General features: G+C 41.8%; 1 protein-coding gene across 1 annotated transcript in view; it reads left to right on the forward strand.

Annotated features, from left to right (window-relative positions):
* The window catches only part of LRP5 (LDL receptor related protein 5), a 175,104-nt gene that overhangs the window by 111,145 nt on the left and 39,223 nt on the right, over positions 1 to 24,736 (forward strand). Inside the window, 5 exon segments of the mRNA XM_070765886.1 lie at positions 10,651 to 10,867; positions 19,057 to 19,346; positions 19,604 to 19,830; positions 20,346 to 20,530; positions 22,193 to 22,516. Of these exon segments, the coding sequence (XP_070621987.1) occupies positions 10,651 to 10,867; positions 19,057 to 19,346; positions 19,604 to 19,830; positions 20,346 to 20,530; positions 22,193 to 22,516 (1,243 nt within the window).

The following is a 24,736-nucleotide window of genomic DNA, read 5'->3' on the forward strand; positions in this document are numbered from 1 at the left end:
CTCACCCGATGGCGTCATATGTCATCACCAAGAGTCACTTCTCTGTCTCTTTTTTTCTATCATTTCTCTCTCTCTTCCTTCCACTCTTCTCTCTCTCTTTCTTCCTCTCTCACACTCTCTTCCTCCCTCTCTCATCTCTTTCGGGGGGGCGGCGGGCGGGCAGGTGCCTACGGGGGACGGTGGCCGCCAGCGCTACTGCAGGAGGACTCGGCGGTGAGAGGGGCGGTAGCGGCGAGCGGCGAGGAGGCTGGAGGCGCTGCCATTGGCCGGGAACATGGCACTGAACAGGAACCACTTGCCCGGTGGCGGGGTTGTCCCGCCCCACGGGGAAAGTAACCAGAGCCAAAGAGGCGCTCGGCTGGCAAGGGGCGGCAGGAGGGAGAGTTTGGCCGGGCGGGGTGTGTGTTTGTGTGGTGGGGGAGAGCTTGCGTATCTTCGGGGATGGCGATACGCAGGCGGAGCGTTTCCATCTGCTCCGCTGGGACGGGCGCCTCTAAGCCCAGTGTCTGCTTTCTTTCCCCGGGAACCGCCTGCTTTCCTCCACTTCGAGCGGGGCGCCTGGGCTCCCGAGTACCCGCGTCTTTTCCATCACCCGGAGGAGGAGTGCGACTTCTGCCCAAGTGTTAAAGAGGCCGTGGAGGGCTTAACCCGCATCGCTCCCTCCCTCCTTGCCATCCCCGGGACTTCGACTCTGGGTGGGGAAGGCGGTGATAGCGGCAAACAGCGGACAGGCGAGCGACAAACGGCGGCCGGGCAGGCGGGTAAACGGGCGAGCGGCAAGCGAGCGGTGAACGGCGGGTGCTGGGGGGGCGGGGGCAGCCGGCATTCAAAGCAATCTGTCGGCTTCCGCACTCTCGTCGCTCCGCGCCTCCACCATCTGCGCATGCGCGGCCATGGGGAAAAGGCGCGCATGCGCAGATGGTGCTTTTTACTTCCGCACCGCTATATCGCGAAAAATCGATTATCGCGAGGGGTCTTGGAACGGAACCCTCGCGATAATCGAGAGATCACTGTACTGCAAGCTACTTCTGCTGATCACTAGCTGCCAGTAAGTTTGGCAGATCGAATCTCAGTAGGCTCAAGGTTGGCTCAGCCTTTCATCCTTACAAGGTCAGTAAAATTGAGGACTCAGATTATTGGGGGGCAATATGCTTACCCTCTATAAACTGCTTAGAGAGGACTGTAAAGCACTGTGAAGTGATATATGCTATCTAAATGCTATTGCTATTTTCTATTCTGCACCCACTTCTTCTTACTTTTTTTCCAGTCTTTTTCTCTCACCTTCCCCCTAAAATCACATATAGGGGTGGTGGTTTAAATTTATTTATTTCATCAATTTATATGGCCACCTATCTGACAGATGTGATAGTGGCTAACAAAAAGGTAAAAACAGTAACATTATTATGTTCGTTTGTCATACTGTCAGTCAGAAGGTCGGACATGATTTCATATTTTATCCAGCTAGCAAGTCCTTCCCAAGGACCTGGGTTAGGCAGATGTTGAGGTGTGGTCGCAGGATGTAAGCTATTTCCCTAAAGCTGCCCTTTGCAATTGACTGAAGGTGGTTTCATCAATTGCAATGATATTCCAGGGGTGTTCCAGTTGTTTTAGGATTACACCCGAGGTTCCTATATTATTATGAAGTACTGTATAAACCAACAGTAGTTAAGACCAAACAGAATAACCAATAAAAGCCTTTTAAGAGGCCTTCTAACCTCTAGAACCTCAGGCCCTGGAACTTATGAAAGACTAGCAGGATAGGAATCAATGCTGTCTTGAAGCACATTGCAGTAATCCACCTTGGGAGGTGACTATGGCATAAATAAACATAAGAAGTACCTCCCAGTCCAGCAATGAGCATAATTAGTATGCAAAGTGAAATTATGCAGAAATCCTGCTGGCCATGGCTGCCATTGATACTTCAATATTTATGAACTATGTGTCTTGGGTTTAAATGAGGCTATTACTTAATACGTCTCCAGATATTTGGCAAGCATAATTTACTTGTGTAGCCCAAGGCAATGAAAGTCCCTGATCTGTGTTAATTAAGGGTGGGGAGAATTACATGCATTGATCTTTAATTAGTCAATGGAGCGTAGTCTGCAGATTCTTGTTAGGTATTAATAGAAGTGGGTGTTGGGGGATATGGGGCAAGGGAAGAGAAAAAAATGGATGTGTAATTGAGCTTGCTTCTGATAATTCGTTTTATCACACAATTCCGCCATGATGCATTTGCTGCGTCTCACTTGTGGTTTTTCACTTGGTCTTTTTCATCTGTGTGTAAGTAACACTTACTTTGGCTTGCTGCACTGTTGTTTTGAATTGCAACAACAGCAATACAATTGGATGTTAGGTATGATATTTATTACTTTGTTTTGAAAAAGCTTTTGAGTCTTTATTAATCAGGCAGAGGAGGAAGGCTAACAGCAGAGACAAAATGAAGTCTTATTTTGGACAAGTTATAGATGTTCTGAACTTGGCATAATAGTTTTGTTTTCTTGTTGTTGTTGTTTTAAATATAGGACATTTGTTGTTTGGCCAGCAGCTTGATTCTACATACAGGCTATACATTTTTGGTAGAACATTCCTTTTCATTGCAAATGTAGAGAATTGATTTCTTGCAAAATATTTAAATTAGAGAGAATGAGCTGAAAAGAATACTTGGAAAGATGATTGCTAGAAATTAATAATAAAGCAATGGCAAGATTGTGGGATTCAGTTAAATCCTGTTGGCAATAAAGCTTTGACGCAATTCAGGAGACATAAGTCAAACAATCCCGGGTGTTGTCCTAAAAATTCTATCATATTAAACTTCATAAAAGGACAGAAAAACCCAGTAAAACAGTTGTTAAATTACTTTCTCTCTCTCCCTCTCTCTGTCATCTCTCCACCCATCTTACTCCTGCCATATCACAGTATATACTTGTTTTATCCATCAACTTCTTTCTGAGACCTAAAAATCTATTATGCTGGTAAGATTTAAATAACAGCTTTTCCAAATTATCAGGAATGGAACAACCAGTCTAGCCAATTGTTTTTCTTTAGAGCAGGGGTCCTCAAACATTTTAAACAGGGAGCCAATTCACAGTCCTTCAGTCTCTTGGGAGGCTGGACCAGCTGGATTGGCGTAGCCAATTTAACAGTCCCTTAAAAATGCACACAAATTAAACTTTAATTTGTTTTGTTCTTGGGGTTGTTTTATTAGCTTTTTGTTTGCATGGTGTACTTTTCTTTTTACTGGATGATTTTTAAAAAGTTGTTTAGGAGTCTAGTGGTCCACTTCAGAAAACACGGCATCTTCTCAACCCCAAGGAGCTTGAGAAATCTCTCTGTTTCTTTTTTGTCTTTTCTCTCTCACTTTCTCTCTATCTCTATTTCTCTCTTTCTGTCTCTCCCTCTCTTTTCTCTCTTTCTGTCTCTCCCTCTCTTTTCTCTCTGTCTGTCTCTCCCTCACTTTTCTCTCTGTCTGTCTCTCCCTCTCTTTTCTCTCTTTCTGTCTCTCCCTCTCTTTTCTCTCTTTCTGTCTCTCCCTCTCTTTTCTCTCTGTCTGTCTTTCCCTCTCTTTTCTCTCTTTCTGTCTCTCCCTCTCTTTTCTCTCTGTCTCTCCCTCTCTTTTCTCTCTGTCTCTCCCTCTCTTTTCTCTCTTTCTGTCTCTCCCTCTCTTTTCTCTCTGTCTGTCTCTCCCTCACTTTTCTCTCTGTCTGTCTCTCCCTCTCTTTTCTCTCTTTCTGTCTCTCCCTCTCTTTTCTCTCTTTCTGTCTCTCCCTCTCTTTTCTCTCTGTCTGTCTCTCCCTCACTTTTCTCTCTGTCTGTCTCTCCCTCTCTTTTCTCTCTTTCTGTCTCTCCCTCTCTTTTCTCTCTTTCTGTCTCTCCCTCTCTTTTCTCTCTGTCTGTCTTTCCCTCTCTTTTCTCTCTTTCTGTCTCTCCCTCTCTTTTCTCTCTGTCTCTCTCTCTCTTTTCTCTCTTTCTGTCTCTCCCTCTCTTTTTTCTCTCTCTCCCTCTCTTTTCTCTGTCTCTCCCTCTCTTTTCTCTCTTTCTGTCTCTCCCTCTCTTTTTTCTCTTTCTGTCTCTCCCTCTCTTTTCTCTCTTTCTGTCTCTCCCTCTCTTTTCTCTCTTTCTGTCTCTCCCTCTCTCCCTCTCTTTGTGTGTGTATGTGTGTGTGTGTGTGTCTGTCTGTCTGTCTGTCTGTCTTCTGGAGGCAGGGAGGTGAAAGATAGGCCATTTTAACCAATTTTTTGGCCTCCTGAGGTATCTGTATGCCCCGTTTTTCGCCTCCCCCACCTCCAGAATGTCTCCCCAGGCCAAGCTTGCTAGCCTTATTTTCAGTTCCAACCCGTGGGGCTCACAAAGATAAGTCCTTTGCTCAGGTGAAGGGCTAGCGGGGCGATATGGGCCGGATTAATGGTTTTAGTGGGCTGCATGCGACTTTCAGGCCGAAGTTTGAGGATCCATACTTTAGAGCATATTAATCATTGTTTTTAATATATGTAATATTTCCTTTAGGGGGTAAACACAAAAGAGGAAAATGCAATCTTAATAAAATCAATACGTTCAGAACATTCTGGTATAATTTTCTGGGTGTTGTATAGAACAAAACATTTCTCCACTGTCCTATACTTGCATGGGACAAGCCTTTAGAATACAGTGAAAACATTAAATGAGTATTTTGCTCTATTGTTTTTCATCAAAGGATCACAAAAGTTGATGAGGTATCCATGTGAAATCCCCCCCCCAGTAAACTTTTTTTTTTTAAAAAAGTCCGATAGGAAAAATGGAAACAATAGTTAAATATCCCTTTGGAACTTCTTCCTGAAGAAATAACCACAAAGTTTAGGTCCAAAGATGCAATAGCTTTGAATGTATTTTAACTCAGCCCATGAACAGATAAGAATCATTCTTTCTTTGCAAAGGTCAAAGAAAGCAAGATAGTTTTTGTATTTCGTAACCAAAAACTCAGTAGCATAGCAATTTGTAGTAGGATTTTATTACAAGTATTAAAGATTAAGGATTTTAAATGTACTTTTAAAAAATTTAACATCATTTGAAAAACAAGCTACAACACACTTAAAACACACATAGAAAATAAGGAAAAGTTTGTATTATAAACCCATTAATTCTATGCTAAGTATTTAAAGATATGAAATGAAATGTAGACCTGGGCAAACCAGAGGGTTATTATTATTTTTTTCTTTCTTTCTTCTAAAACTTTATGCTTAGATGATTTTCCTTCACTGCTACCCTTTCTTCTTTCAGTGATTTCTACCTACTGATAGAAGAGGCTTTTTTAATAGCTAATTTATTTATTTGTTAGATTTATAGGATGCCCTTCTCCTCGTGGACTCAGGACAGCTCCCAAAAATAAAAATAGATATTAGACAATAAATATTATTAAACCATTAAAAATACTAAAAACCTGCAATAAAACAATCATTCCCTCATTCATATAGTGGCCAGAGCGAACTATCACTCACAGTTCCCAGGCCTGCCGGCATAGATATATTTTTAATGCCTTTCAAAAGGCAAAGAGGGCGGGGGCGGCGCGAATCTCCAGGGTGGGGGGAGTTGGTTCTGTACTCTTTTAGAATGGTTTTCAAATAGCATGGAGTTTTGTCCTAGTATTTCTACTTCAAAATTTATTGAACTTGGAATGGTTTGAGTATGCCCAATCTTACTTTTGTAGTGGACGAGGGATTGTGGTGTTTTCTTCCTTACAGAATTATCAAAAATTAAGTAAGTACCAGCATCTGGTATGGCAAAAAAAAAAAAAAAAGATGTTTCGCGCTGTTACTGTGATCAGTTTGAAAACTGATAAATATGGATGATCTAATAAGTCAGTAGGTTTTTTTCCTTTGGATAAATGACTACAAATGAGCATTGCAAGTTCTTTTTACTCGGGCCAGTGAGAACCCACTTCAGATCCGAGAAGACACTTTCCCTAATATTTTGGTGTTCGTTAACATGGTCTTAACTGCCGTCAGACTTCTATGTTTCTATGTTTCTAGTATAAGGGCAGACTAGATGGACCATGAGGTCTTTTTCTGCCGTCAGACTTCTATGTTTCTATGTTTTAAACATGCTGTAGATAAACTGAAATGATTGTCTCAAAAAAGATTTTTCATATGAGGTCATTCAGAAGAGATATTTTTATCCAATTATATTATGAAGTTTGAATAAGCATAAAGAAAAAGTTAGTTGAGCAATTTATTACTTTTCCTCGAAGTCCTACAGCTGTTAAGACAGTGGGTTGCATTTCTGAACATAGGGAAATTGCATGAGTAATCCTAAAATACTTCTCTGTGGTTTCTAAATATGTCGCCAGAGTAGATGGTTATACTAAATTGTAATGCAAACAGATGTGGTTGAGAAGACCAAGCATAATCTTCATTATTGAACTTTTCAAAATTCTGGATAGACAAAATATACCATATGATTATACATTGATTTCTTTAATTGGAACTATTTCTTACTTTTGATTTTTGTGGAATATAACTTGAAATCTCAGTTGATAAATACTGTATATGTTCTTCTCCATTTCTGTAAAACAATGTATGAATATAACCCATACTACAGCCATGGTCTAAAATTTAAATCACATTAATGTGTGAATAAAATATAATTAATAAGCTGCATTACACACACATACCTAGTTCTTGATTTACAGTAATTCATTTAGGACCCGGACTGTGGGGGCAATATGCTGGCTCTGTTAAAAAGTGCTATTGCTAACATGTTGTAAGCCGCCCTGCGTCTAAGGAGAAGGGCGGCATAAAAATCGAATAAAATCAAATAAATAAATTTGAAGTTACAACGGCACTGAAAATAATTACAATATTGGAATTGTCTGAAAATGTCTGTGCATCTTATAGAGCAAATATTGCTAAAGCCCTGCCCACCCGCCGCCCCCCACCTTTCAGCCTCCGCCTCTCAGCAATTTGCCTCCTTGCAGCAAACAGCCTGGTCAGCTTAGCACAAGCAGCCAATTGGTGATTGGATTGGCCTCCCAGAATACTGCCGATCAGCTGTTCCAGGCTGCAGAGATCGCCAGCACCACCCATCGTCGTCTATCAGCGCCTCCCATTTTCAGCCTCTGTGTGTCCCATTTTCAGTCTCTGTGTATCCCATTTTTGGCCTCTGCGCACCTTTTCAGCCCATTCCAGGCAACGAGAATTGCTGCTTGGAACAGGCCAAAAATGGGATGCACATAGACCGAAAATGGGACATGTTTAGGTGGCAGTGGTGTTGGGGGCGTTGGGCAGCAGCGATCTCTGCAGCCTGGAACAGCTGATAGATGATATTCCAGGAGGCCGATCCAACTGCCAGTCATCTGCTCTTATTAATCAGGCTGTGCTGAAGCTGACCAGGCTGCTTGCTGTTTGCTACAAGGAGGCAAATTGTTGGAAGCCATAGGCATATTTTTTTCTTCTTGTTGTGTTCCTCTCCAAAAGCTAGATGCATCTTATGGTCCAAGGCAAAGGTCCCCAAACTGGGCAACTTTAAGACTTATGGACTTCAATTCCCAGAATTCTCCAGCCAGCTATGCTGCCTGGAGAACTCTGGGAGTTGAAGTCCACAAGTCTTAAAGTTGCCAAGTTTGAAGACCTCTGGTCCAAGGTGTCTTACAGCATTTTATTACAACTGTTTTTCATGATCATTACAGCACCCCCATGATCACATGATCAAAGGTTAGATGCTTGGAAATTGGCATGCATTTATAATGGTTGTAGTCTCTCAGGGTCATGTGATCGTTCTTTGCAACCTTCTGACAAGCAAAATTCACTTAACAACTATAGTATTGATTTAACAATTACACTTTACAACGGTGGCAAGAAACTCACTTAATAACTGTCTTTGCTTAGCAGTGGAAGTTTTGGGCTCAATTGTGATCATAATTCAATGACTACCTGTTTCACACTTTTCAAAGAGTTGCATAATAATTCCTATCACCCATTTCCTCCCATGTTGACTGTATGACTGTAACTTGTTGCTTATATCCTAAGGTTTTTATTAATATTGCTTCTTCATTGCTTATTTGACCCCTATGACAATCATTAAGTGTTGTACCACATGATTCTTGATAAATGTATATTTTATTTTATGTACGCTGAGAGCATATGCACCAAGACAAATTCCTTGTGTGTCCAATCACACTTGGCCAATAAAATTCTATTCTGTTCTATTCTATTCTAATATTGACCAGTTCTCCACATTTTATTTTCTTGGGAAAGTTATCAAGCCTTTTGATAAAGGAAAGCTTGCCTCAATCTATGATTTGTCAGGGATTGTCACATCTTTAACAAGGCAGTTTTCTACCTACTGTTGCTTGGCAGCCCTAAGGCTGCTTCATGCTTATAAGCCTGACCCTTGGGTGATGTGGAAAAAAGCCAAGCCACGCATTAGTGCACATGCAGTAGATATTAACATACTTCGACAGAAGGAAAACTTTCATAATGAATTAGAGCTTGATTTTGGAGAAGTCCCCAGGGTTGAAATCTGTTTGGAATATCTGAGAAGCTAGTGCTAAAATAATTGTAGTTTAATTTCAGACTGTGTTTTTAAATTGCACCAGACCCAAGTCTCGCTTGTCAAAATTTTAGAAAAGCTTCTGTTAAGATTTGTTTTCAACCCCATGCAAAAGGAAATGTAGATAGTAGATATTAATTTTGGTTAGGTTTCAGGCTTATTAACATAATTACAAAGAAGCAGAGATTGAAGTTTCTTGTTTTGTAAATCTGTTGTGGTTTATAGTTGCCTCCGCAGCTGGTAAATATTCTGTTCCCAATGCATTCTATACATGTTGGAGACCAGATTGTGTGGGAATTTATAGGATAAAGAGAAGGATATAAACTGGGTGGGAGGGTGGGTAGGTAGGGGAAATACTAGTTAATTCCTTCTGAAAATAGTTTTGGTAAAAACAGCAGAGAATGAATTTTGTGTGTGGATTTCAAATGAATGCTCAAACGTAATTTAGTTTCCTTACAGTAGGACCACAATAATGTCAAAAGAAGGTAGTGTGTATGTATCTAACTATACATGTTTCTGTGCATTCAAAATGAGTTAATAATAGTATACTAATTCAGGATACCATTCCACCTCTGACTATTTATTGGGCTAGGTTTCACTGGTGCTTGAATAAGTAGAAGATATAATAATTTATGGACTTATAGCAATGTTTTATAGATTTCCTTGTCACAAGAAAATGATTGCAACCACCAAAACAAAGGTGATTGGGTGGAGGTAATGAGATCCTCAGAAACAGAGACAATTATACAGATATTGTGGAAGCAAGGATGGTTCACAATAACCGAAAGTCTAATGAATATAAACTAGATGTCTGAAGGTTGAGTCCTGACAACTAACTTCAGTCAGAGCAAGTTAGTTAGGCAGGGTGTCATTGGTCTGTCCCAACTCCTGCTGCACCAACCTCAGGAGTTTCGTCCCCAAATTGCTTTGCAATATGTCGATGAAAATTCAAGCCATCCAGGTAGAGTTGTCTGAAGGTTGACTCATGGCAACTGGACCTATTGACTAACCATGACTCAACCTTCAAGACAACTTTATCTGGATGTCCAAGAATATTTATCAACATAGATTTAGCTATATTTCCCTTTCTTAAAATTATGTTTTAAACTCCTTAGCTTATTCTTTCTTACTTCATTTCTATGTTTTGCTTACCTCAAATGAGAATAGCATGAGTTATACATATCAACAGTACAGGGTTTATTTGGGTTATTTCTGAAGAGTACATAGAAATGTTTGCTCAAATTCAAATACTGTATTCAGCTCTTAAGGGAGAGGATGCACTGTGTTAGGAACAGATCTAATAGCTGCAAAGGTTTGATAATGATATTGTAGATGGGAGGATTAATAGAGATTGAATTACTTCTATTTTAATATGAATAAATAAAATCAAGGTTTCACCAATTATAGTGGACTATATCCATGTAATATTTTTTATTTGTAGTGCACGTTTTTGCCAAGACCATCTTTCAGGATTATTATTTTTTTTAAATAAACCCAGCCTATAAAGCACTAATAGTCCCTGATTATCTCCTAGGTATGACCTATGCTTATGATTTTCAGGATCAGTGAAAGTTGGCTAAGTCCTACTGCACTTCAAGATCAATAACTGAGAATTAATATTGTCCAGGACTTCATTACGATTTATAATAATTGCCTAGGGCAAATTATTTCCTACCAAATAATAGGTCAGAATCTACTGATAAGTTTATTGACGATTTACAAGTTTCTCATTCCTGTGTGGTTGTTAATAATAATAATAATAATAATAATAATAATAATAATAATAATAGCTGGCTATTTGAATTAAGCAAAACTAGAAATATTTTTGTTTCACAAAATTAGGAGTTTGGTTCCTGGGTTTGAAACAGATTGCAGGACTTATCACATTTTAAAAAGAAGCAGTTTTACAGGAATATCTGTTGCTGAGTCTGATGTTTCAATCAACCATGAACTTCATACAAAAAAACCAAACAGCACTCATAATTTACCACTGAGCTAGGTATCCAACTTAAATTATAAGTGAGATAAATCTCTTAATCACCTCCATCAAGATAAATTTTTCATACAGAATTTTACTTTTCTGCTTGTTCACTATAACTGAACTATGTATACATATGTTTATCTTTACAGGTAATAAGCCTTGATGGAACCATGAGAAAAACACTCATAGAAGATAAACTTCCTCATATATTTGGCTTTACTTTACTTGGTGAATACATCTACTGGACAGATTGGCAGAGGCGAAGTATTGAAAGGGTTCATAAGAAGGGGACAAGTCGGGACATTATCATTGATCAGTTGCCGGACTTGATGGGTCTTAAAGCAACAAGTGTCACCAGAGCAGAGGGTAAGTGAGGGCATTGCCCAATGTTTTGGGCCATGCTCCACTGCTTATGTTTGCAGTGAAAACAACAATGAATTTCTTGAAAGAGTTGCTTAATAGGACGTGTAACCAGTGTTAAGACTTAAGTATAAAATTGAGCTCCTTCTTGCCATTCATCCTCTGATAGATAAAGAGGTCTGAGAACTTGCATGCCAGTTGTTCTCAGTGATCTGTTTCTTATTTGGTGAAGTAACTTTGAACCCATTGATTGGTGAGAAGGAGAGTGGCCAGTCTCTCCTTCTCCTCTTCAGTTAACTACATGCTCCAGTTGGACTTGGGTTGCACCTGCCTGTTATTTCAACTGCCAAGAGTGATAGTGATGGGGGGAAAGGCAGAACCAATGGACTCAGGGCCATGTGAGTGAGATTTGGATATTGTGTTGAAGGGGCTCAATTATTGGCGTGATCCTCTTTCATCTTTGCGGTGTATCCATTCTTCTGAGGGACTGGGGAACTCCAAAATGGTTGGAGAAATGCTGTAATGGGAATACAGCCGCCTGGTTTGTTAAGGTCTTTGAATAGTGCTGATGTATTTCTGTTTTGTTTCTTTTTCATGCTACCTAGGTCATTTTATGAGGTAATCATGAATAATTTATCATGTATTCTTACAAATGAGAAATAAGTGTGATTATAGGGATGCATCAGTTGGGCTACAAAATATATTCTACGCAATATCTTCTGTTATAAAAGGCACACGTTATTATGCTGTTTTGACCTATGTTTATGTCCAAATAAGCTTTTAGTTGAAGTATGGAGGTATATAAAGAGAACAGCCATTAATATTCTTGATGTCTGCAGATAGAAGGATCTATCTTTTACACACATATTTACGGTGTGTGTGTGTGTGTGTGTGTGTGTGTGTGTGTGTGTGTAAACATGAAAGCTTGGTTCCTAATTTATGTGTAACATCCATTAAACATAATCCATCATGTTTCCCTAATTAGGGCTTTAGATATATTTCTATCCCTTAAATTCATTTCACTGTTCTCTAAGATTCACTCATGCTTTTTAACATTTCCTCATAGTAATGTTTAACCATATTAACACAGGGAACATTTTCTGGAAATATTTATTGGCTGCTATTGGGATGAGCTGATGTTTGTGATATACTACAAGTCAAAATAGTGCAAGGGTTGAGAATTTATTACTCTCCACAGATCTTAACACATAAGTGCACAAAGAAATTCATGATATTCCAGAAGTTTATTGTGAAAAGAAGAAATGTTTTACTCAATTTTGTGGATTCTTTTCAATAACCTTTTTTTTTGAAACTGCAACTATGACAGTCATTATAATAATGCCAAATTAAAATGTATGAAGATACATTTTCACTCAATTCCATAAAATCTTGTTGAGTTTCACACGTTTTCACACTCCAAATATATATAAGAGTTACCCATGCAGCTAGCAATTGTTCATCATCCAGATGCTGAATTGTTATTACAACTGCTTGTCATATCTTACTGAGTCATGTTTGCTGCCTTTTGGAGAAATCTATAGATTTAATTTCATAAATTTTATTTTATTTATTTATTTTTTTTATTTATTTATTTATTGGATTTATATGCCACCCCTCTCCGTAGACTCAGGGCGGCTAACAACAATGATAAAAACAGCATGTGACAATCCAGTAATAAAGCAACTAAAAACCCTTATTATAAAATCAAACATACACACAAACATACCATGCATAACTTGTATAAAATTGGTTTACTATCTTTGTCTTATTTTTAATTTTCATGTTCACAAAGTGGACCAATAATTATTAATTACACTTTTAATGCAAAAGGAATGATGGGCTGTTGGGAAAGTTATAGGAGGTCATTTTGTAAGACTCTAGGTCCAACTAGAAACAGAAATATACTTACTGTCTAACAAAAAACTGAAATTGGTTGCATATATGCATGCTGCATATTTAGAATATCCCCACTGCTTCTTAGCACTCTTCGTTGGGTTTGGAGATTGTGTTGACTTTTAATTGATAGTTATGGGCATATTTTTCCATATTAAAAATGCATATTAATTCAGCAAACTGTAAGATAAATTCATATTGTCAATATTGGGGATAAGGGACTGAGACTTCAATGCATTGTTGATATTGTAAGGGATATCTGCTGAACTTCTCCGTACTGAAGGAGCGGGTCCAGCAGTCACATGGGTTGCTCATGTCCAATCCGGTGGAACTGAGCCTAGTGTTAAAAAAGCTTGCCGGATCCGCCCCTTCCCCAGAATTCGCTCAGTTCGCATATCCTGCGGTTGTATTGTGATAGCTCGTTCAACATTCTAACACCTTCCCTTCGATCTTTTCCTTCAAAAGTAGTAAGAATTGTTTTATCCTTATTATTTACTTGCACTAATAGCGCCAGCCGTTTGTGGCTCGGCTTTTTTCCTTGGAGAAGTTGCGGTTTCGTTTTCCCCCGGCGGTTTTGCCGGTTACGATTCCCGCTGCCGCTTGTGGATTCTTTTAATCCTTTGGCCTGGAGGTCTTGGTGCAAGTATTGATTTATTGATTTATTGATTCATTATTGTATAATATTAAAGGGCTTAAGAAATACCTCCTGCGGAGTGAGACGTCTTTCTAGTCTCCTGGACTTAGTCGATCGCTTTCCCTTTAAGAATATTACGGAGCGATTTTTCGGCGCGAAGGCCTTCGCGCCCTTTTTAAATTTAGGCCTCTCGTGTTGGCCCCCTGCCAGCCGCGTAGGCCTCAGTCCACCGCGTGGATCCCGGAGCGGGTCTTGGGACGCCCAGGCTTAATTCTCCACCGGCTAAGCCTCCAACCAGAGTGCCTTGGTTTACTTAATTAAAAAGTTTAGGGAGGCTGGCCCCGCTGGATTTGGGGACACGAACTCTGGGTTTGCCCAGATTGCCCTCAAGTCTCAGCAGCTTCGAGGCCTCGAAGCAGGATCCATTCCTCTTGGGAAGTCCTTGAAATTCTTCTCCTTAATTATTCAGTTATTGGCTCAGCCTTGTCTTCTGTTAATTGTCAGACTATGGCTACTTTTCCCAAGAGAGGCACAACTAAAGGTCCCAGAGAGGCCAGGCCTACAGGCGATGAGATTACTAGTATCCCCCAGGCCTCTTCCTCCTCTTCTCCAGGGGCCCGCCCCTCGACCAAGGTCACCAGGGCCGAGAAGAGAAGGGACCTAGCCCTACAAAGAATCCATGACAAATCAGCAAAACGTTTGAAAGTACAGGCCCAAGTACTCAGTAGTCAAGACCCCCCAGAGGCTTCTAATCTACCTCCTTCTGGGGTCCCTGTGTTATCTCTGGATGAGCCTAACCTAGACAGACCCCAACCTAACCTATGGGGCATAGGTCCAGAGGAACCAGATATTATTGAAGATTCCCCCCAGCCAGGATCCTCCCAGGCCTTTAGGGATTCTTCTGCCTTTCCTGCTGATATTTCCAGTTTACCTCCTGAGTTCCAATCTATTTTTGCTGCGTTGTCCAAGGCCATTGATGCCAAACTCTCCACCATCAATGAGCTTCCCTTACCTCCTCCTCCTCCTCGTCCCTCCCGCCCCTTGGGTTCTTCCCCAGCGGTTAGAGCTCCTATTCAGGATGACTCAGATTCCTCTCAGGACGAATATGAGGATATGGAGGATGATGAGGATCCCTTTCAAGGTCTCTCAGATGATGAGGAATCCCAAATAAAGGTTCCTTCTCCAATTACTATTTTTCCTTCTCAATTATTCAAATCTCTCCTCCTCAAAGCTAGAATTTCTACGGGATTAGCGGCCCAGGAGAAACAAGCCTCCACTGCCACTGATCCTCCGGAGGAAAATTTACCTTACTTCACAGAGGAACAGGAGGATAACGAGGTAATTCCTATGCCTAAATTGTTTAAAGATGCTTTACTCAAACAGTGGGATTTCCCAGCCTCTGGCCTTAATCCCTCCACCAAGGACAGAAAGTTGTACAAACTTTCCTCTTCCTATGAAGAGCTTCTATCCTTTCCCAAACCGGATGAACCTGTCAAGATCCTTCACTCGGCAGCGGCTGTGCCAGGCGAAGCGGAGGAAGTCCTTCGCCCAGAGGACAAGCGGATTGAACAAATGCTCAAAAGAGGATTCACCGCAGATTCCTGGGCCATTAAAAGTTCTGCAGCAGCTTCCTTTTTCTCCAGAGCCATGCTTCTGTGGCTTCGCCAACTTCAACAGCATATTCCTCCCGATGACTTGAGAGGTCAACAAGACTTCAACAAGGTCTTTGCAGCTGCCCAGTACGTGGCTGATGCCACCTTGCAATCTACTAGATTTTCTGCTAAGTCTATTGCAGCTTCTACAACGGCAAGAAGACTCCTATGGATTCGCCCTTGGCAAGCAGGAGTACGCCAGAAGTGGCAGTTATCCCAGGGACCCTTAAAGCGCGACCTTCTTTTCGGTGATCTTCTGGATCCACTCCTCACGGAAACCACGGACAAGAAGAAAGTTTTGGGTCCAACCACAAAAAAGGCTACCAAAACGCAGTCCTTTCGTCGCCCAGGGCGCCAGCAAGATCAAGCGGCGTCCTATCAGAGATCTCCAGGTCAGTATTCCCCCCGCTTTCGTTCCCAAGGTAGGAACTCCAGGGGCAGAGGTTTTCGCTTCCAAAGGGGAGCGTCCTCTAACAGGGCTTCAAAAAAACCTAGATGGTAATCTTTCCTCAATTCCCATAGGGGGTCGCCTAGCCCATTTCGCCTCTAATTGGCGTCTCACCTCCAAGGACCCCTGGGTCATTGACACTGTTCAAACAGGTCTTCTTCTAGAATTTATTTCTCCTCCCCCGAAACGTTTTATTTCCTGCCCTTCTCCCAGGTCCTCCTCAGATTGTAACCGTATGGAGGAGGCCATTTCTCATTTATTGTCCATCAGAGCCATTCAACCGGTTCCTTCCGGTCAGAAGGGCCTAGGTTTTTACTCCATCCTATTTATGGTTCCAAAGTCCTCCGGAGGTTGGAGAGCTATTTTGGATTTAAAGAAGCTAAACCTATTCATCAAATATAGGAAGTTTAAGATGCACTCCTTATCTTCTATTTTGGCCGCCATCCACACGGGAGATTTCATGGTCTCCTTAGACCTCACTGAGGCCTACCTCCACATTCCTATAGCCAAATGCCACAGAAAATTTTTACGTTTTTCCTTTCAAGGCAGGCATTTCCAATATAGGGCGATGCCATTTGGCCTTTCCTCGGCCCCTCGGGTCTTTACAAAGCTCTTGGGGTCTCTGGCGGCCTATATCCGGGCGTCTCCCATCCACATTTTATGTTATCTTGATGATATTTTGATTCATGGGAACTCCCTAGAGAAAGTGAAAACAGACCTTTCTGTCACCATGTCAGTCCTTCAGGACCATGGATTTTCCATCAACTTTGATAAAAGCCACCTCCAACCTTCCACATCCATCTTACACCTGGGATCCATTATTAATTCAGAATCCTCCCAGGTTTTTCTCTCTCCCGAGAGAAAACTCAGTATAGGGGAGTTAATTTCTAACATTTTATCTAATTCTTCAGTATCCATAGTAACTCTGTCATCCCTTTTGGGGAAGATGGTGTCATGCATAGGCATCATTCCCTGGGCTCGCCTTCATGCTAGGGAACTCCAGTGGCTTCTATTACCCTTTCAGAGATCGGGGCACAGCAACTCAAATCGTCGCATTGTCATCCCACCAAGTGTTCGCAGATCCTTCAAGTGGTGGAAGTCTCCGGCCATGGACAAAGGATCCCCGTTCAGGTGCCCGGATCAATTTGTCATCACCACAGATGCCAGTCTATCGGGATGGGGCGCCCACGCCCAGGGGATGATAGCCCAGGGCACGTGGTCCCCGGAGGAAGCTTCCAGGCCAATCAATTGGCTAGAGTTAAGAGCCGTTTCCCTGGCTCTGAAGCATTTCTCTCCTCGCATTCCCAACCGGCACGTTCTCATTCTCACCGACAACATTGCCACAAAAAGCCATATCTGCAGACAGGGGGGCACGAGATCCAAGGCCCTCATGAGGGAGGCCCTCAAGTTAGGCCTTTGGGCGGAAAAACATCTTCGGTCGCTCCTAGCAGACCACATCTCGGGGAGCCTCAACGTCCAGGCGGATTGGCTATCTCGGGCAACGATAGACCCAGGAGAGTGGAATCTCCATCAGGACCTGTTCCACCAAATCAGCCTCAGATTCGGCCTACCAATCCTGGATCTCTTCGCGACCAATGCGAACGCCCAACTCCCTCGCTTCTTTTCCAGATTTCCATCCCCGGGAGCGGAAGCAATCAATGCCCTCCGGAGTCCATGGCCTCCAGGCCTACTCTACGCATTTCCTCCAATTCCAATTCTCCCGGACGTGATTCACAAGGTCCTCACCGAGAGGGCCCGAGTAATCTTAATCGCCCCTCATTGGCCCCGCCGGCCCTGGTTCGCGGATCTCCAACAGCTGTCCGTCCAGGACCCTTGGCGACTCCCCGTTTCGGGGGATATGCTGCGGCAGGGGGCTTCATTTCATCCAGACCCGGAGTGGTTCCACCTCACCGCCTGGCTGTTATCAGGAGAGACTTAGAACTGCGTGGTCATGACCCCGATTCAGTGGAGGTCATTTTAAAGGCCAGAAGGGGTTCGACCAATCGAATCTACGACCACACGTGGTCCAAGTTTCACCAGTGGTGTCTACAGGAAGGTCTCTCCCCTCTGTGCATCCCCATACACAGAATCATTTCCTTCCTTATGCAAGGCTTCCATAAAGGACTTTCCACCAGCACCCTCCGGCGTCATCTGGCAGCCATTTCATCTGTCCTAGGGGGTCCCCGCAGACAGCCTCTCCGATCCTTCCCTGAAGTTCAGGAATTCCTCAAGGGCATAGCCAACCTCAGACCTTCCAAGGTCCACAGGTACCCATCCTGGGATTTGCCACGGGTTCTCCATTCCCTCACGCAGGCACCATACGAACCCTTAAAATCGGCGTCCCTCAGGTACCTATCCTTTAAGGTAGCATTCCTGGTGGCTATTACCTCTGCACGACGCATTTCGGAGTTGGCTGCCCTCTCGATCAGGCAGGGACCTTTGTCAATTTCATCAGGACAAGGTAGTCTTGCGACTGGACCCCACCTTCTTACCCAAGGTCAGTTCCATGTTCCACAGAACTCAGGATATTGTCCTACCATCCTTCTGCCTCCAACGAGATCATCCCTTGGCAATTAGATGGCACACCCTGGATCTTATTAGAGCGCTGAGAATCTATATCCAACGCACTGGACCCTTTCGGAGGTCAGAAGCACTGTTTATAGCCTATCACCCCAGAGTCATGGGTACCAAAGTGTCTTCAATAGTAATAGGCCGTTGGATCAGAGGGACTATATCTAAGGCCTATGAATCGGCCTCCCTCTCAGTCCCAAGGAACATCACAGCGCATTCCACCAGGAGCGCAGCCACTTCGGCCGCTTGGGCGACTCAAGCCCCGTTGGAGGAGGTCTGCAAAGCAGCCACTTGGGCCTCGCCAAATTCCTTCATCAGGCACTACAAGATTGATGCTTACGCTTCAGCGGACGCTGCCTTCGGCAGAAGGGTACTCCAATCCGTTATCTCACACGATAGCAATCTAATCCCTCCCTAGGGACCATCTCTTGGGTATGTCCCATGTGACTGCTGGACCCGCTCCTTCAGTACGGAGAATAGGCGTTGATTGCTTACCTGAACGCCTCTTCTCGTACGGTGAGCGGGTACAGCAGTCACTTCCCGCCCTTGTATGTGTCTTCTTTACCTTCTATAATCCTTTTTCCTCTAACAATAAGAGTTGAACACTACAGAGCTTCACAGCTGAGCCTAGTCTATGGATTCGCGAATTCTGGGGAAGGGGCGGATCCGGCAAGCTTTTTTAACACTAGGCTCAGTTCCACCGGATTGGACATGAGCAACCCATGTGACTGCTGTACCCGCTCACCGTACGAGAAGAGGCGTTCAGGTAAGCAATCAACGCCTATTTAATTTCATAAAAGTGAATTTTCAGTCCAGGACTTCTTTAAAATTGAGATAAATAATAAATGGAGGAATGTTTTTAACCCAGTTTCCTTCATTTAGACAATTCTAGAAGACACGGGGCAGAGTTTATCTTGAACATAGAAGGGCCTCTGCTTTAAGACCTAAAGCCTATCCTTGCCAAACTTTTTCTTCAGAGAACTGTTTTTCTTTTTAGGGACAAATCCCTGTGCTGAGAATAATGGCGACTGCAGCCACCTGTGCTTCTTCACACCCCAGGGGTGCAGATGTGCCTGTCCAATTGGACTGGAGTTACTTAGTGATATGAGGACCTGCATCATTCCAGAAGCTTTCCTTGTCTTCACCAGCAGGGCAGCTGTTCATAGGATTTCTCTTGGAGCCAGCAACAATGATGTTGCCATTCCTCTTACAGGGGTGAAAGAAGCGTCTGCTCTAGATTTTGACGTATCCGACAACAGAATCTACTGGACAGATATTAGCTTAAAGGTATTCATAGTGTCTTCACTGAAATGTTTGCTTTGTTAACCAGCTGTTCTAATGGACTCCTTCCAGAACAACATTTTGGCTCTAAATATTTTGTCGTTTACAAAATTTTATTTTTTTGTTTTATTTTGTTTTATTACAAAATAAAACAAATCCTTGAGGGAGCCCTGTCTTGTATAGTACTTTGCACTCAGCCATTAATTGTTTGAATTATTTTGTATTCTGAAGTTCCTGCCATTTTTTAAAATGTTTTTTTGCAGACAATAAGCCGAGCCTTTATGAATGGAAGTGGACTCGAACATGTGATTGAGTTTGGGTTAGATTACCCTGAAGGCATGGCTGTGGATTGGATGGGAAAGAATCTCTATTGGGCAGATACTGGAACCAATAGGATCGAAGTGGCCCGGTTGGATGGGCTATTCCGGCAAGTTCTTGTCTGGAAAGATTTGGACAATCCAAGGTCATTGGCCCTTGATCCATCAAAAGGGTAAGAAAAGAAAAAAGAAAAACTCCCAAACTCAGTATTATTGCTTATTATCTCCTAATTATGCGATTAAAATACAGCCTCAAAGTTTATGGAATTGCAACTTTTCTGTCCTGCTGAAAGCAAAAAACGCACCAAATCATGGGCATACCTGCATCACCACGCACAATTTTGCTACCTGCACAGGTGCAGTAGCATAATTGTGCTGGGCTCGACTAGCATTGAAAGCCATGGGGGCGAGCACACGTCATCATTCTACCTTAGCAGCCACCTCTGGCTGGAGTGCCTGATTTTGAACTTTTGTGCCCAATTTTGATGTAACCACCCATTGTCCCTGGGAGACCCATGCCTCCCCTCAAATAATGTGCAAATATCTAAAGTAAATTGTTTTGTAATGTAGTAGAATATTTCTTCCCCCCCCCCCCCCATTTCTGAGAACTCATAAGGTAACTTGCAAGCCAAGCAATTGGCTCTATAAATTAAATACTGAATCATTCCCAATTTTTGTTTCATTATAGGTATATGTACTGGACAGAGTGGGGAGGAAAACCCAAAATTGTCCGAGCATACATGGATGGAACAAATAGCATCATGTTGGTAGATAAGGTGGGACGTGCCAATGATCTTACCATTGATTACAAGGATCAAAGACTTTATTGGACTGATCTGGACACAAGCATGATTGAGTCATCCAATATGCTAGGTAATTTGCCAATATCTGTAATATAGTGGATGGTAGTATACAAATAGGTGAAGAAAGCTGTGGGTGGTATGTCATGCTGAAGAAAGATACTGAATTTATTTATTTTGATCTTTAAGACAAAGGAATTTAAACAAATCAACTGATCACATGTAGCATCTTTGTGGTGCTAAGGAGCATCTTAAAACAGTTGTATTTTCCTTAGGTTTGTGTATTTGTTTTTTCTGCAGCTGACACGAAATACTGGGAAATGAATTGCTTAGTTGAAGATGTTCCTAAAGGTGTCCAGCATATGCCCATTTTCTGTCCTTCAAATTTAGATTTTTGTATATGTATATGTACCATTTTATTGTTTTAGATATTGTGCTCTTATACAGTCAGCAGGGAATGCTATAACTTGAATATGTCATAAGCTTGTTTGGCATTCCTTTCTTTTTCTTTTTCTACCAAAAATATCATGAGAATAATTAATAATAATAATTTATTAGATTTGTATGCCCGCCCCTCTCCGGAGACTCGGAGCGGTTCACAACAGTGACAACGTGACAAATCCAATACTTAAAAACATCTAAAAACCCATATCATTAAAACCATACAACTCAGTCATACCATACATAAACTATATTAGCCTGGGGATATCTCAATTACCCCATGCCTAGCGACATAGGTGGGTCTTCAGTAATTTACGAAAGGCAAGGAGGGTGGGGGCGGTTCTAATCTCTGGGGGGAGTGGATTCCAGAAAGCCTTTCCCCCACAGATCATGGTGAAGTGCAGATATGATTTAGTTCAAACATTGATGACAATGGTAGCAGCCATCACACATATCATGCAAACATCTGTTTGGAAATTTGCTATGCAGGAATGGAAAAATACATACTTGGTTTAACGAATTGCATTCCCAAAAGCACTGATTAGAATCAAATCTGAAGCAGTGCACTGCTCTATTTTTTTTAATCTTTAATGTACCAGCATATATTTTCCTTGATAAAGCTTTGCAGCAGAAAATAGTCAGTACTTAACTGAGAGTTTGCTCCTATAATTGGATTTTCTTTAAGTGAAATAAAGATACTTCACAAACTCTATCATTTTGTTTCTGCTTCTTTATAGAATTAAAGCTTTCATCAGTGATAGCTTTGTTTCTTAGCTGCCATATATATTAAATGTTGAACTATATTGTAATTGTTTTTTTATAATTGTCAACCATCCATTAAGTCCGAGATGAATAATTATAGAAAATGATTGGTCTGAGACTATAAATAAAATTAACAAAGGCATTGTGTTTGACCATGGGGTCTCATAATTGTCCAGGGCAATTTTTTCCAATGTACTCTGACAGGCAGTACTGCTTTATGTGCTGCTTTCAAAAAGGGGATAGGAATAGCAAATGAGAGAAATGGATGATCTATATCAGTGTTTCCCAACCTTGGCAACTTGGAGATATTTGGACTTCAACTCCCAGAATCCCCCAGCCAGCAAATGCTGGCTGGGGAATTCTGGGAGTTGAAGTCCAAATATCTTCAAGTTGCCAAAGTTGGGAAACACTGATCTATATTAATTGATAAGATTATTAGTAAAAAAAATGAGTTAATTCATCCAACCTTTCATCTTTGGGCTACCATGGTTTGAATCTGTGTTGTTTTAACAATATGGATTGTTTCTTTCAGGGCAAGAGAGGGAAATAATAGCAGATGATCTACCTCACCCCTTTGGGCTAACTCAGTACAGCGACTTCATCTACTGGACAGATTGGAACCTCCACAGTATAGAAAGAGCTGACAAGACAAATGGGAGGAATCGAACAATTATTCAGAATCGTCTGGACTTTGTGATGGATATATTAGTTTTCCATTCATCACGACAGGATGGTTTCAACGAGTGTGCGCAAAATAACGGGCACTGTGGGCAGTTGTGCCTGGCCATACCCAATGGCTACAGATGTGGCTGTGCATCACACTACACTTTGGATCCCAAGACCCGGAACTGCAGTTGTATGTATTTTTTTTGCAGCTCTCTAAATGTTTTCAGTTCTCTACCAATCCCAACTTGGTATTCTCTTAATAGGTTAAATTACAGCTCCCGTTATGTGTTCTGCCGGGCTCTCTGGTAGGAGCCTCCAGAAAATTCAAGGGTACAAATTTCAGACACACACACACATACACGTTTGAAAATTCAAAACAATGTTCTTTATCCCAAAATTCAAAATAAACTAAGCACTCTTTTTGTATTGCAAAGAGCACTCCTCCCAAAACAACCGGGTAGTCTGTACAATTAACCTTAAGCAGTCATTAAGTACTTAGCTAGCAGCTGTGAAGAAACTTCACACCCCTTCTTTCAACGAAGTGAGACCCACAGACACACGTGGGTTGCTCTGCTTTGTTTTCAAAGGCGTGAAAAATCAACAAGCAAAGTCCAGAAACCAGCAACACAGGATTCATGACGAACTGCGATCAGATACTCTTCCACAACGGCCAAACCCACATGCTGCTATTTATAGCAGCAGCCCTAATTACTGGAGCCCCACCCAAACACAGGTGGCCACTCTTATCTCCTGTAATATGTCCTTACTTGGTCTCTTCTACGCATAATTCTGCGCTTGCGTGGATCCAAAACATCATCATCCGAATCAATGGAAGATAAGGGAGATTGACTGCCTGGGCTATGTGCCAAGCCCCCCTCTTCCATGTCACTCCCACCTTCTTCTTTGTCCGAGGAAACTAAACTCTGAACTGACTGTCGGCAATAACACAGGCCTGTGACATGTTGAAGTTTCCCCTGCATCCACCTCCACATTCCCTGGGGCAGGAGCTGGGCCAGAGCCAACCACAACAATTATGGATGTGCTGGATGAGATCATGAAAGTTATAGTCCAACACTTCCAGGAAGACAACAGTTTTGCATCTGTAGCCTGTCTGTGTGTGGGGGTAGGAAGGACAGACAGCTGGGACAGATTGTAGGAGTGATTCACAACTATTCTTGCCAGAAGTTGAGTAGCAGCTAAAGAACATAGTGTTCTTGGGAGTGTGCACTCGCACTTCTTCTGTTAGTTCCAGGCCTTTCTCCATCAAAACAAAGAGTTCTGGTTCCAGTAAGCCAGGGTAGAATGGGAGGAATGTCAAGGATTCTGCAACAGAACTTAAAAGAGGAGAGGTTTCACAAAGGAACCGCATAGTTCCTGTTCCAGGGCATCTTGCCAGCCCATTTGTTTCTGATACCTGAAACCTGGTTGAGTGGGTTTTTTCATCCTGCAACCCTCCAGATGAAAAGAAAGGGCTAATTCTTTTCTCCTGGCATTGAAGCAACTTCTAGCAATTTTTGTCATGTTGCTCAGTCCAGAGTTGAGCCTAGTGGGTGGCAATGAAAAGGAGTGAAATTTTGTAGTGTTAAAAACAAAACATGAATAATTTTTACTAAATCCACATGTCGTCCCAGCACACTGGATATTTATGGCTGTATATGTAGATGTCTGTATCTTCCCCAATAAATACCTTAATTTTCATTGATACAAAAATGATTAACTTGTTTTCCACCAGAAGAGAAGTTCAGCTATCGGTTAATAAACAACACAGAAAAATGAAATTAACAATAAACCTATCATTAAAGCAACTGGATAAAGCTCAGCACAATTCTGGATTGAAAACAGTATTGGAAAAAAGCATAAACTGTGATTGCCAACAGTTGTCCATTTCAGAGTTTTCCAAAAACCTGTCTTTGTGATTTAAAGTAACACCAGCTTTGCTTCAGGGAGGAGGAAAAGGGAAAGTTTGGTTAAAAACATTAAATGAAAGGAATTCTAAATTCATTTTAAAGCATCTGAAATGAAACAATGAAATGATTCTAAAGTTGATGCAAGTAATAATGATAGGATTTAATTTTGTTTGGGGTAGTGCTTGTCAGTAAGAAGAGTACTATTTAATGTTGTTATTCAACACTAAAAATAAGCTGAATATTTTGCATATGACATCAACAATGAAGAACATAGGACATATAATAACAAATTGGAAAGGACTTTGGAGGTCTTCTAGTCCAACCCCCTGCATGAGCAAGAGACTGTATACTATTCTAGAGTGATGGTTATCCAGTTTCTTCTTCAAAACCTCCTATGATGGGAGCATCCACCATTTCTGGAGGCAAGACATTCTACTGATAAATTGTTCTCATTGTTAGGAAAATTCTCCTTAGTTCTAGGTTTTGTCTCTTTTTAATGATTC

Source organism: Erythrolamprus reginae, chromosome 1 (assembly GCF_031021105.1).
Source record: "Erythrolamprus reginae isolate rEryReg1 chromosome 1, rEryReg1.hap1, whole genome shotgun sequence".
NCBI lineage: Eukaryota > Metazoa > Chordata > Lepidosauria > Squamata > Dipsadidae > Erythrolamprus > Erythrolamprus reginae.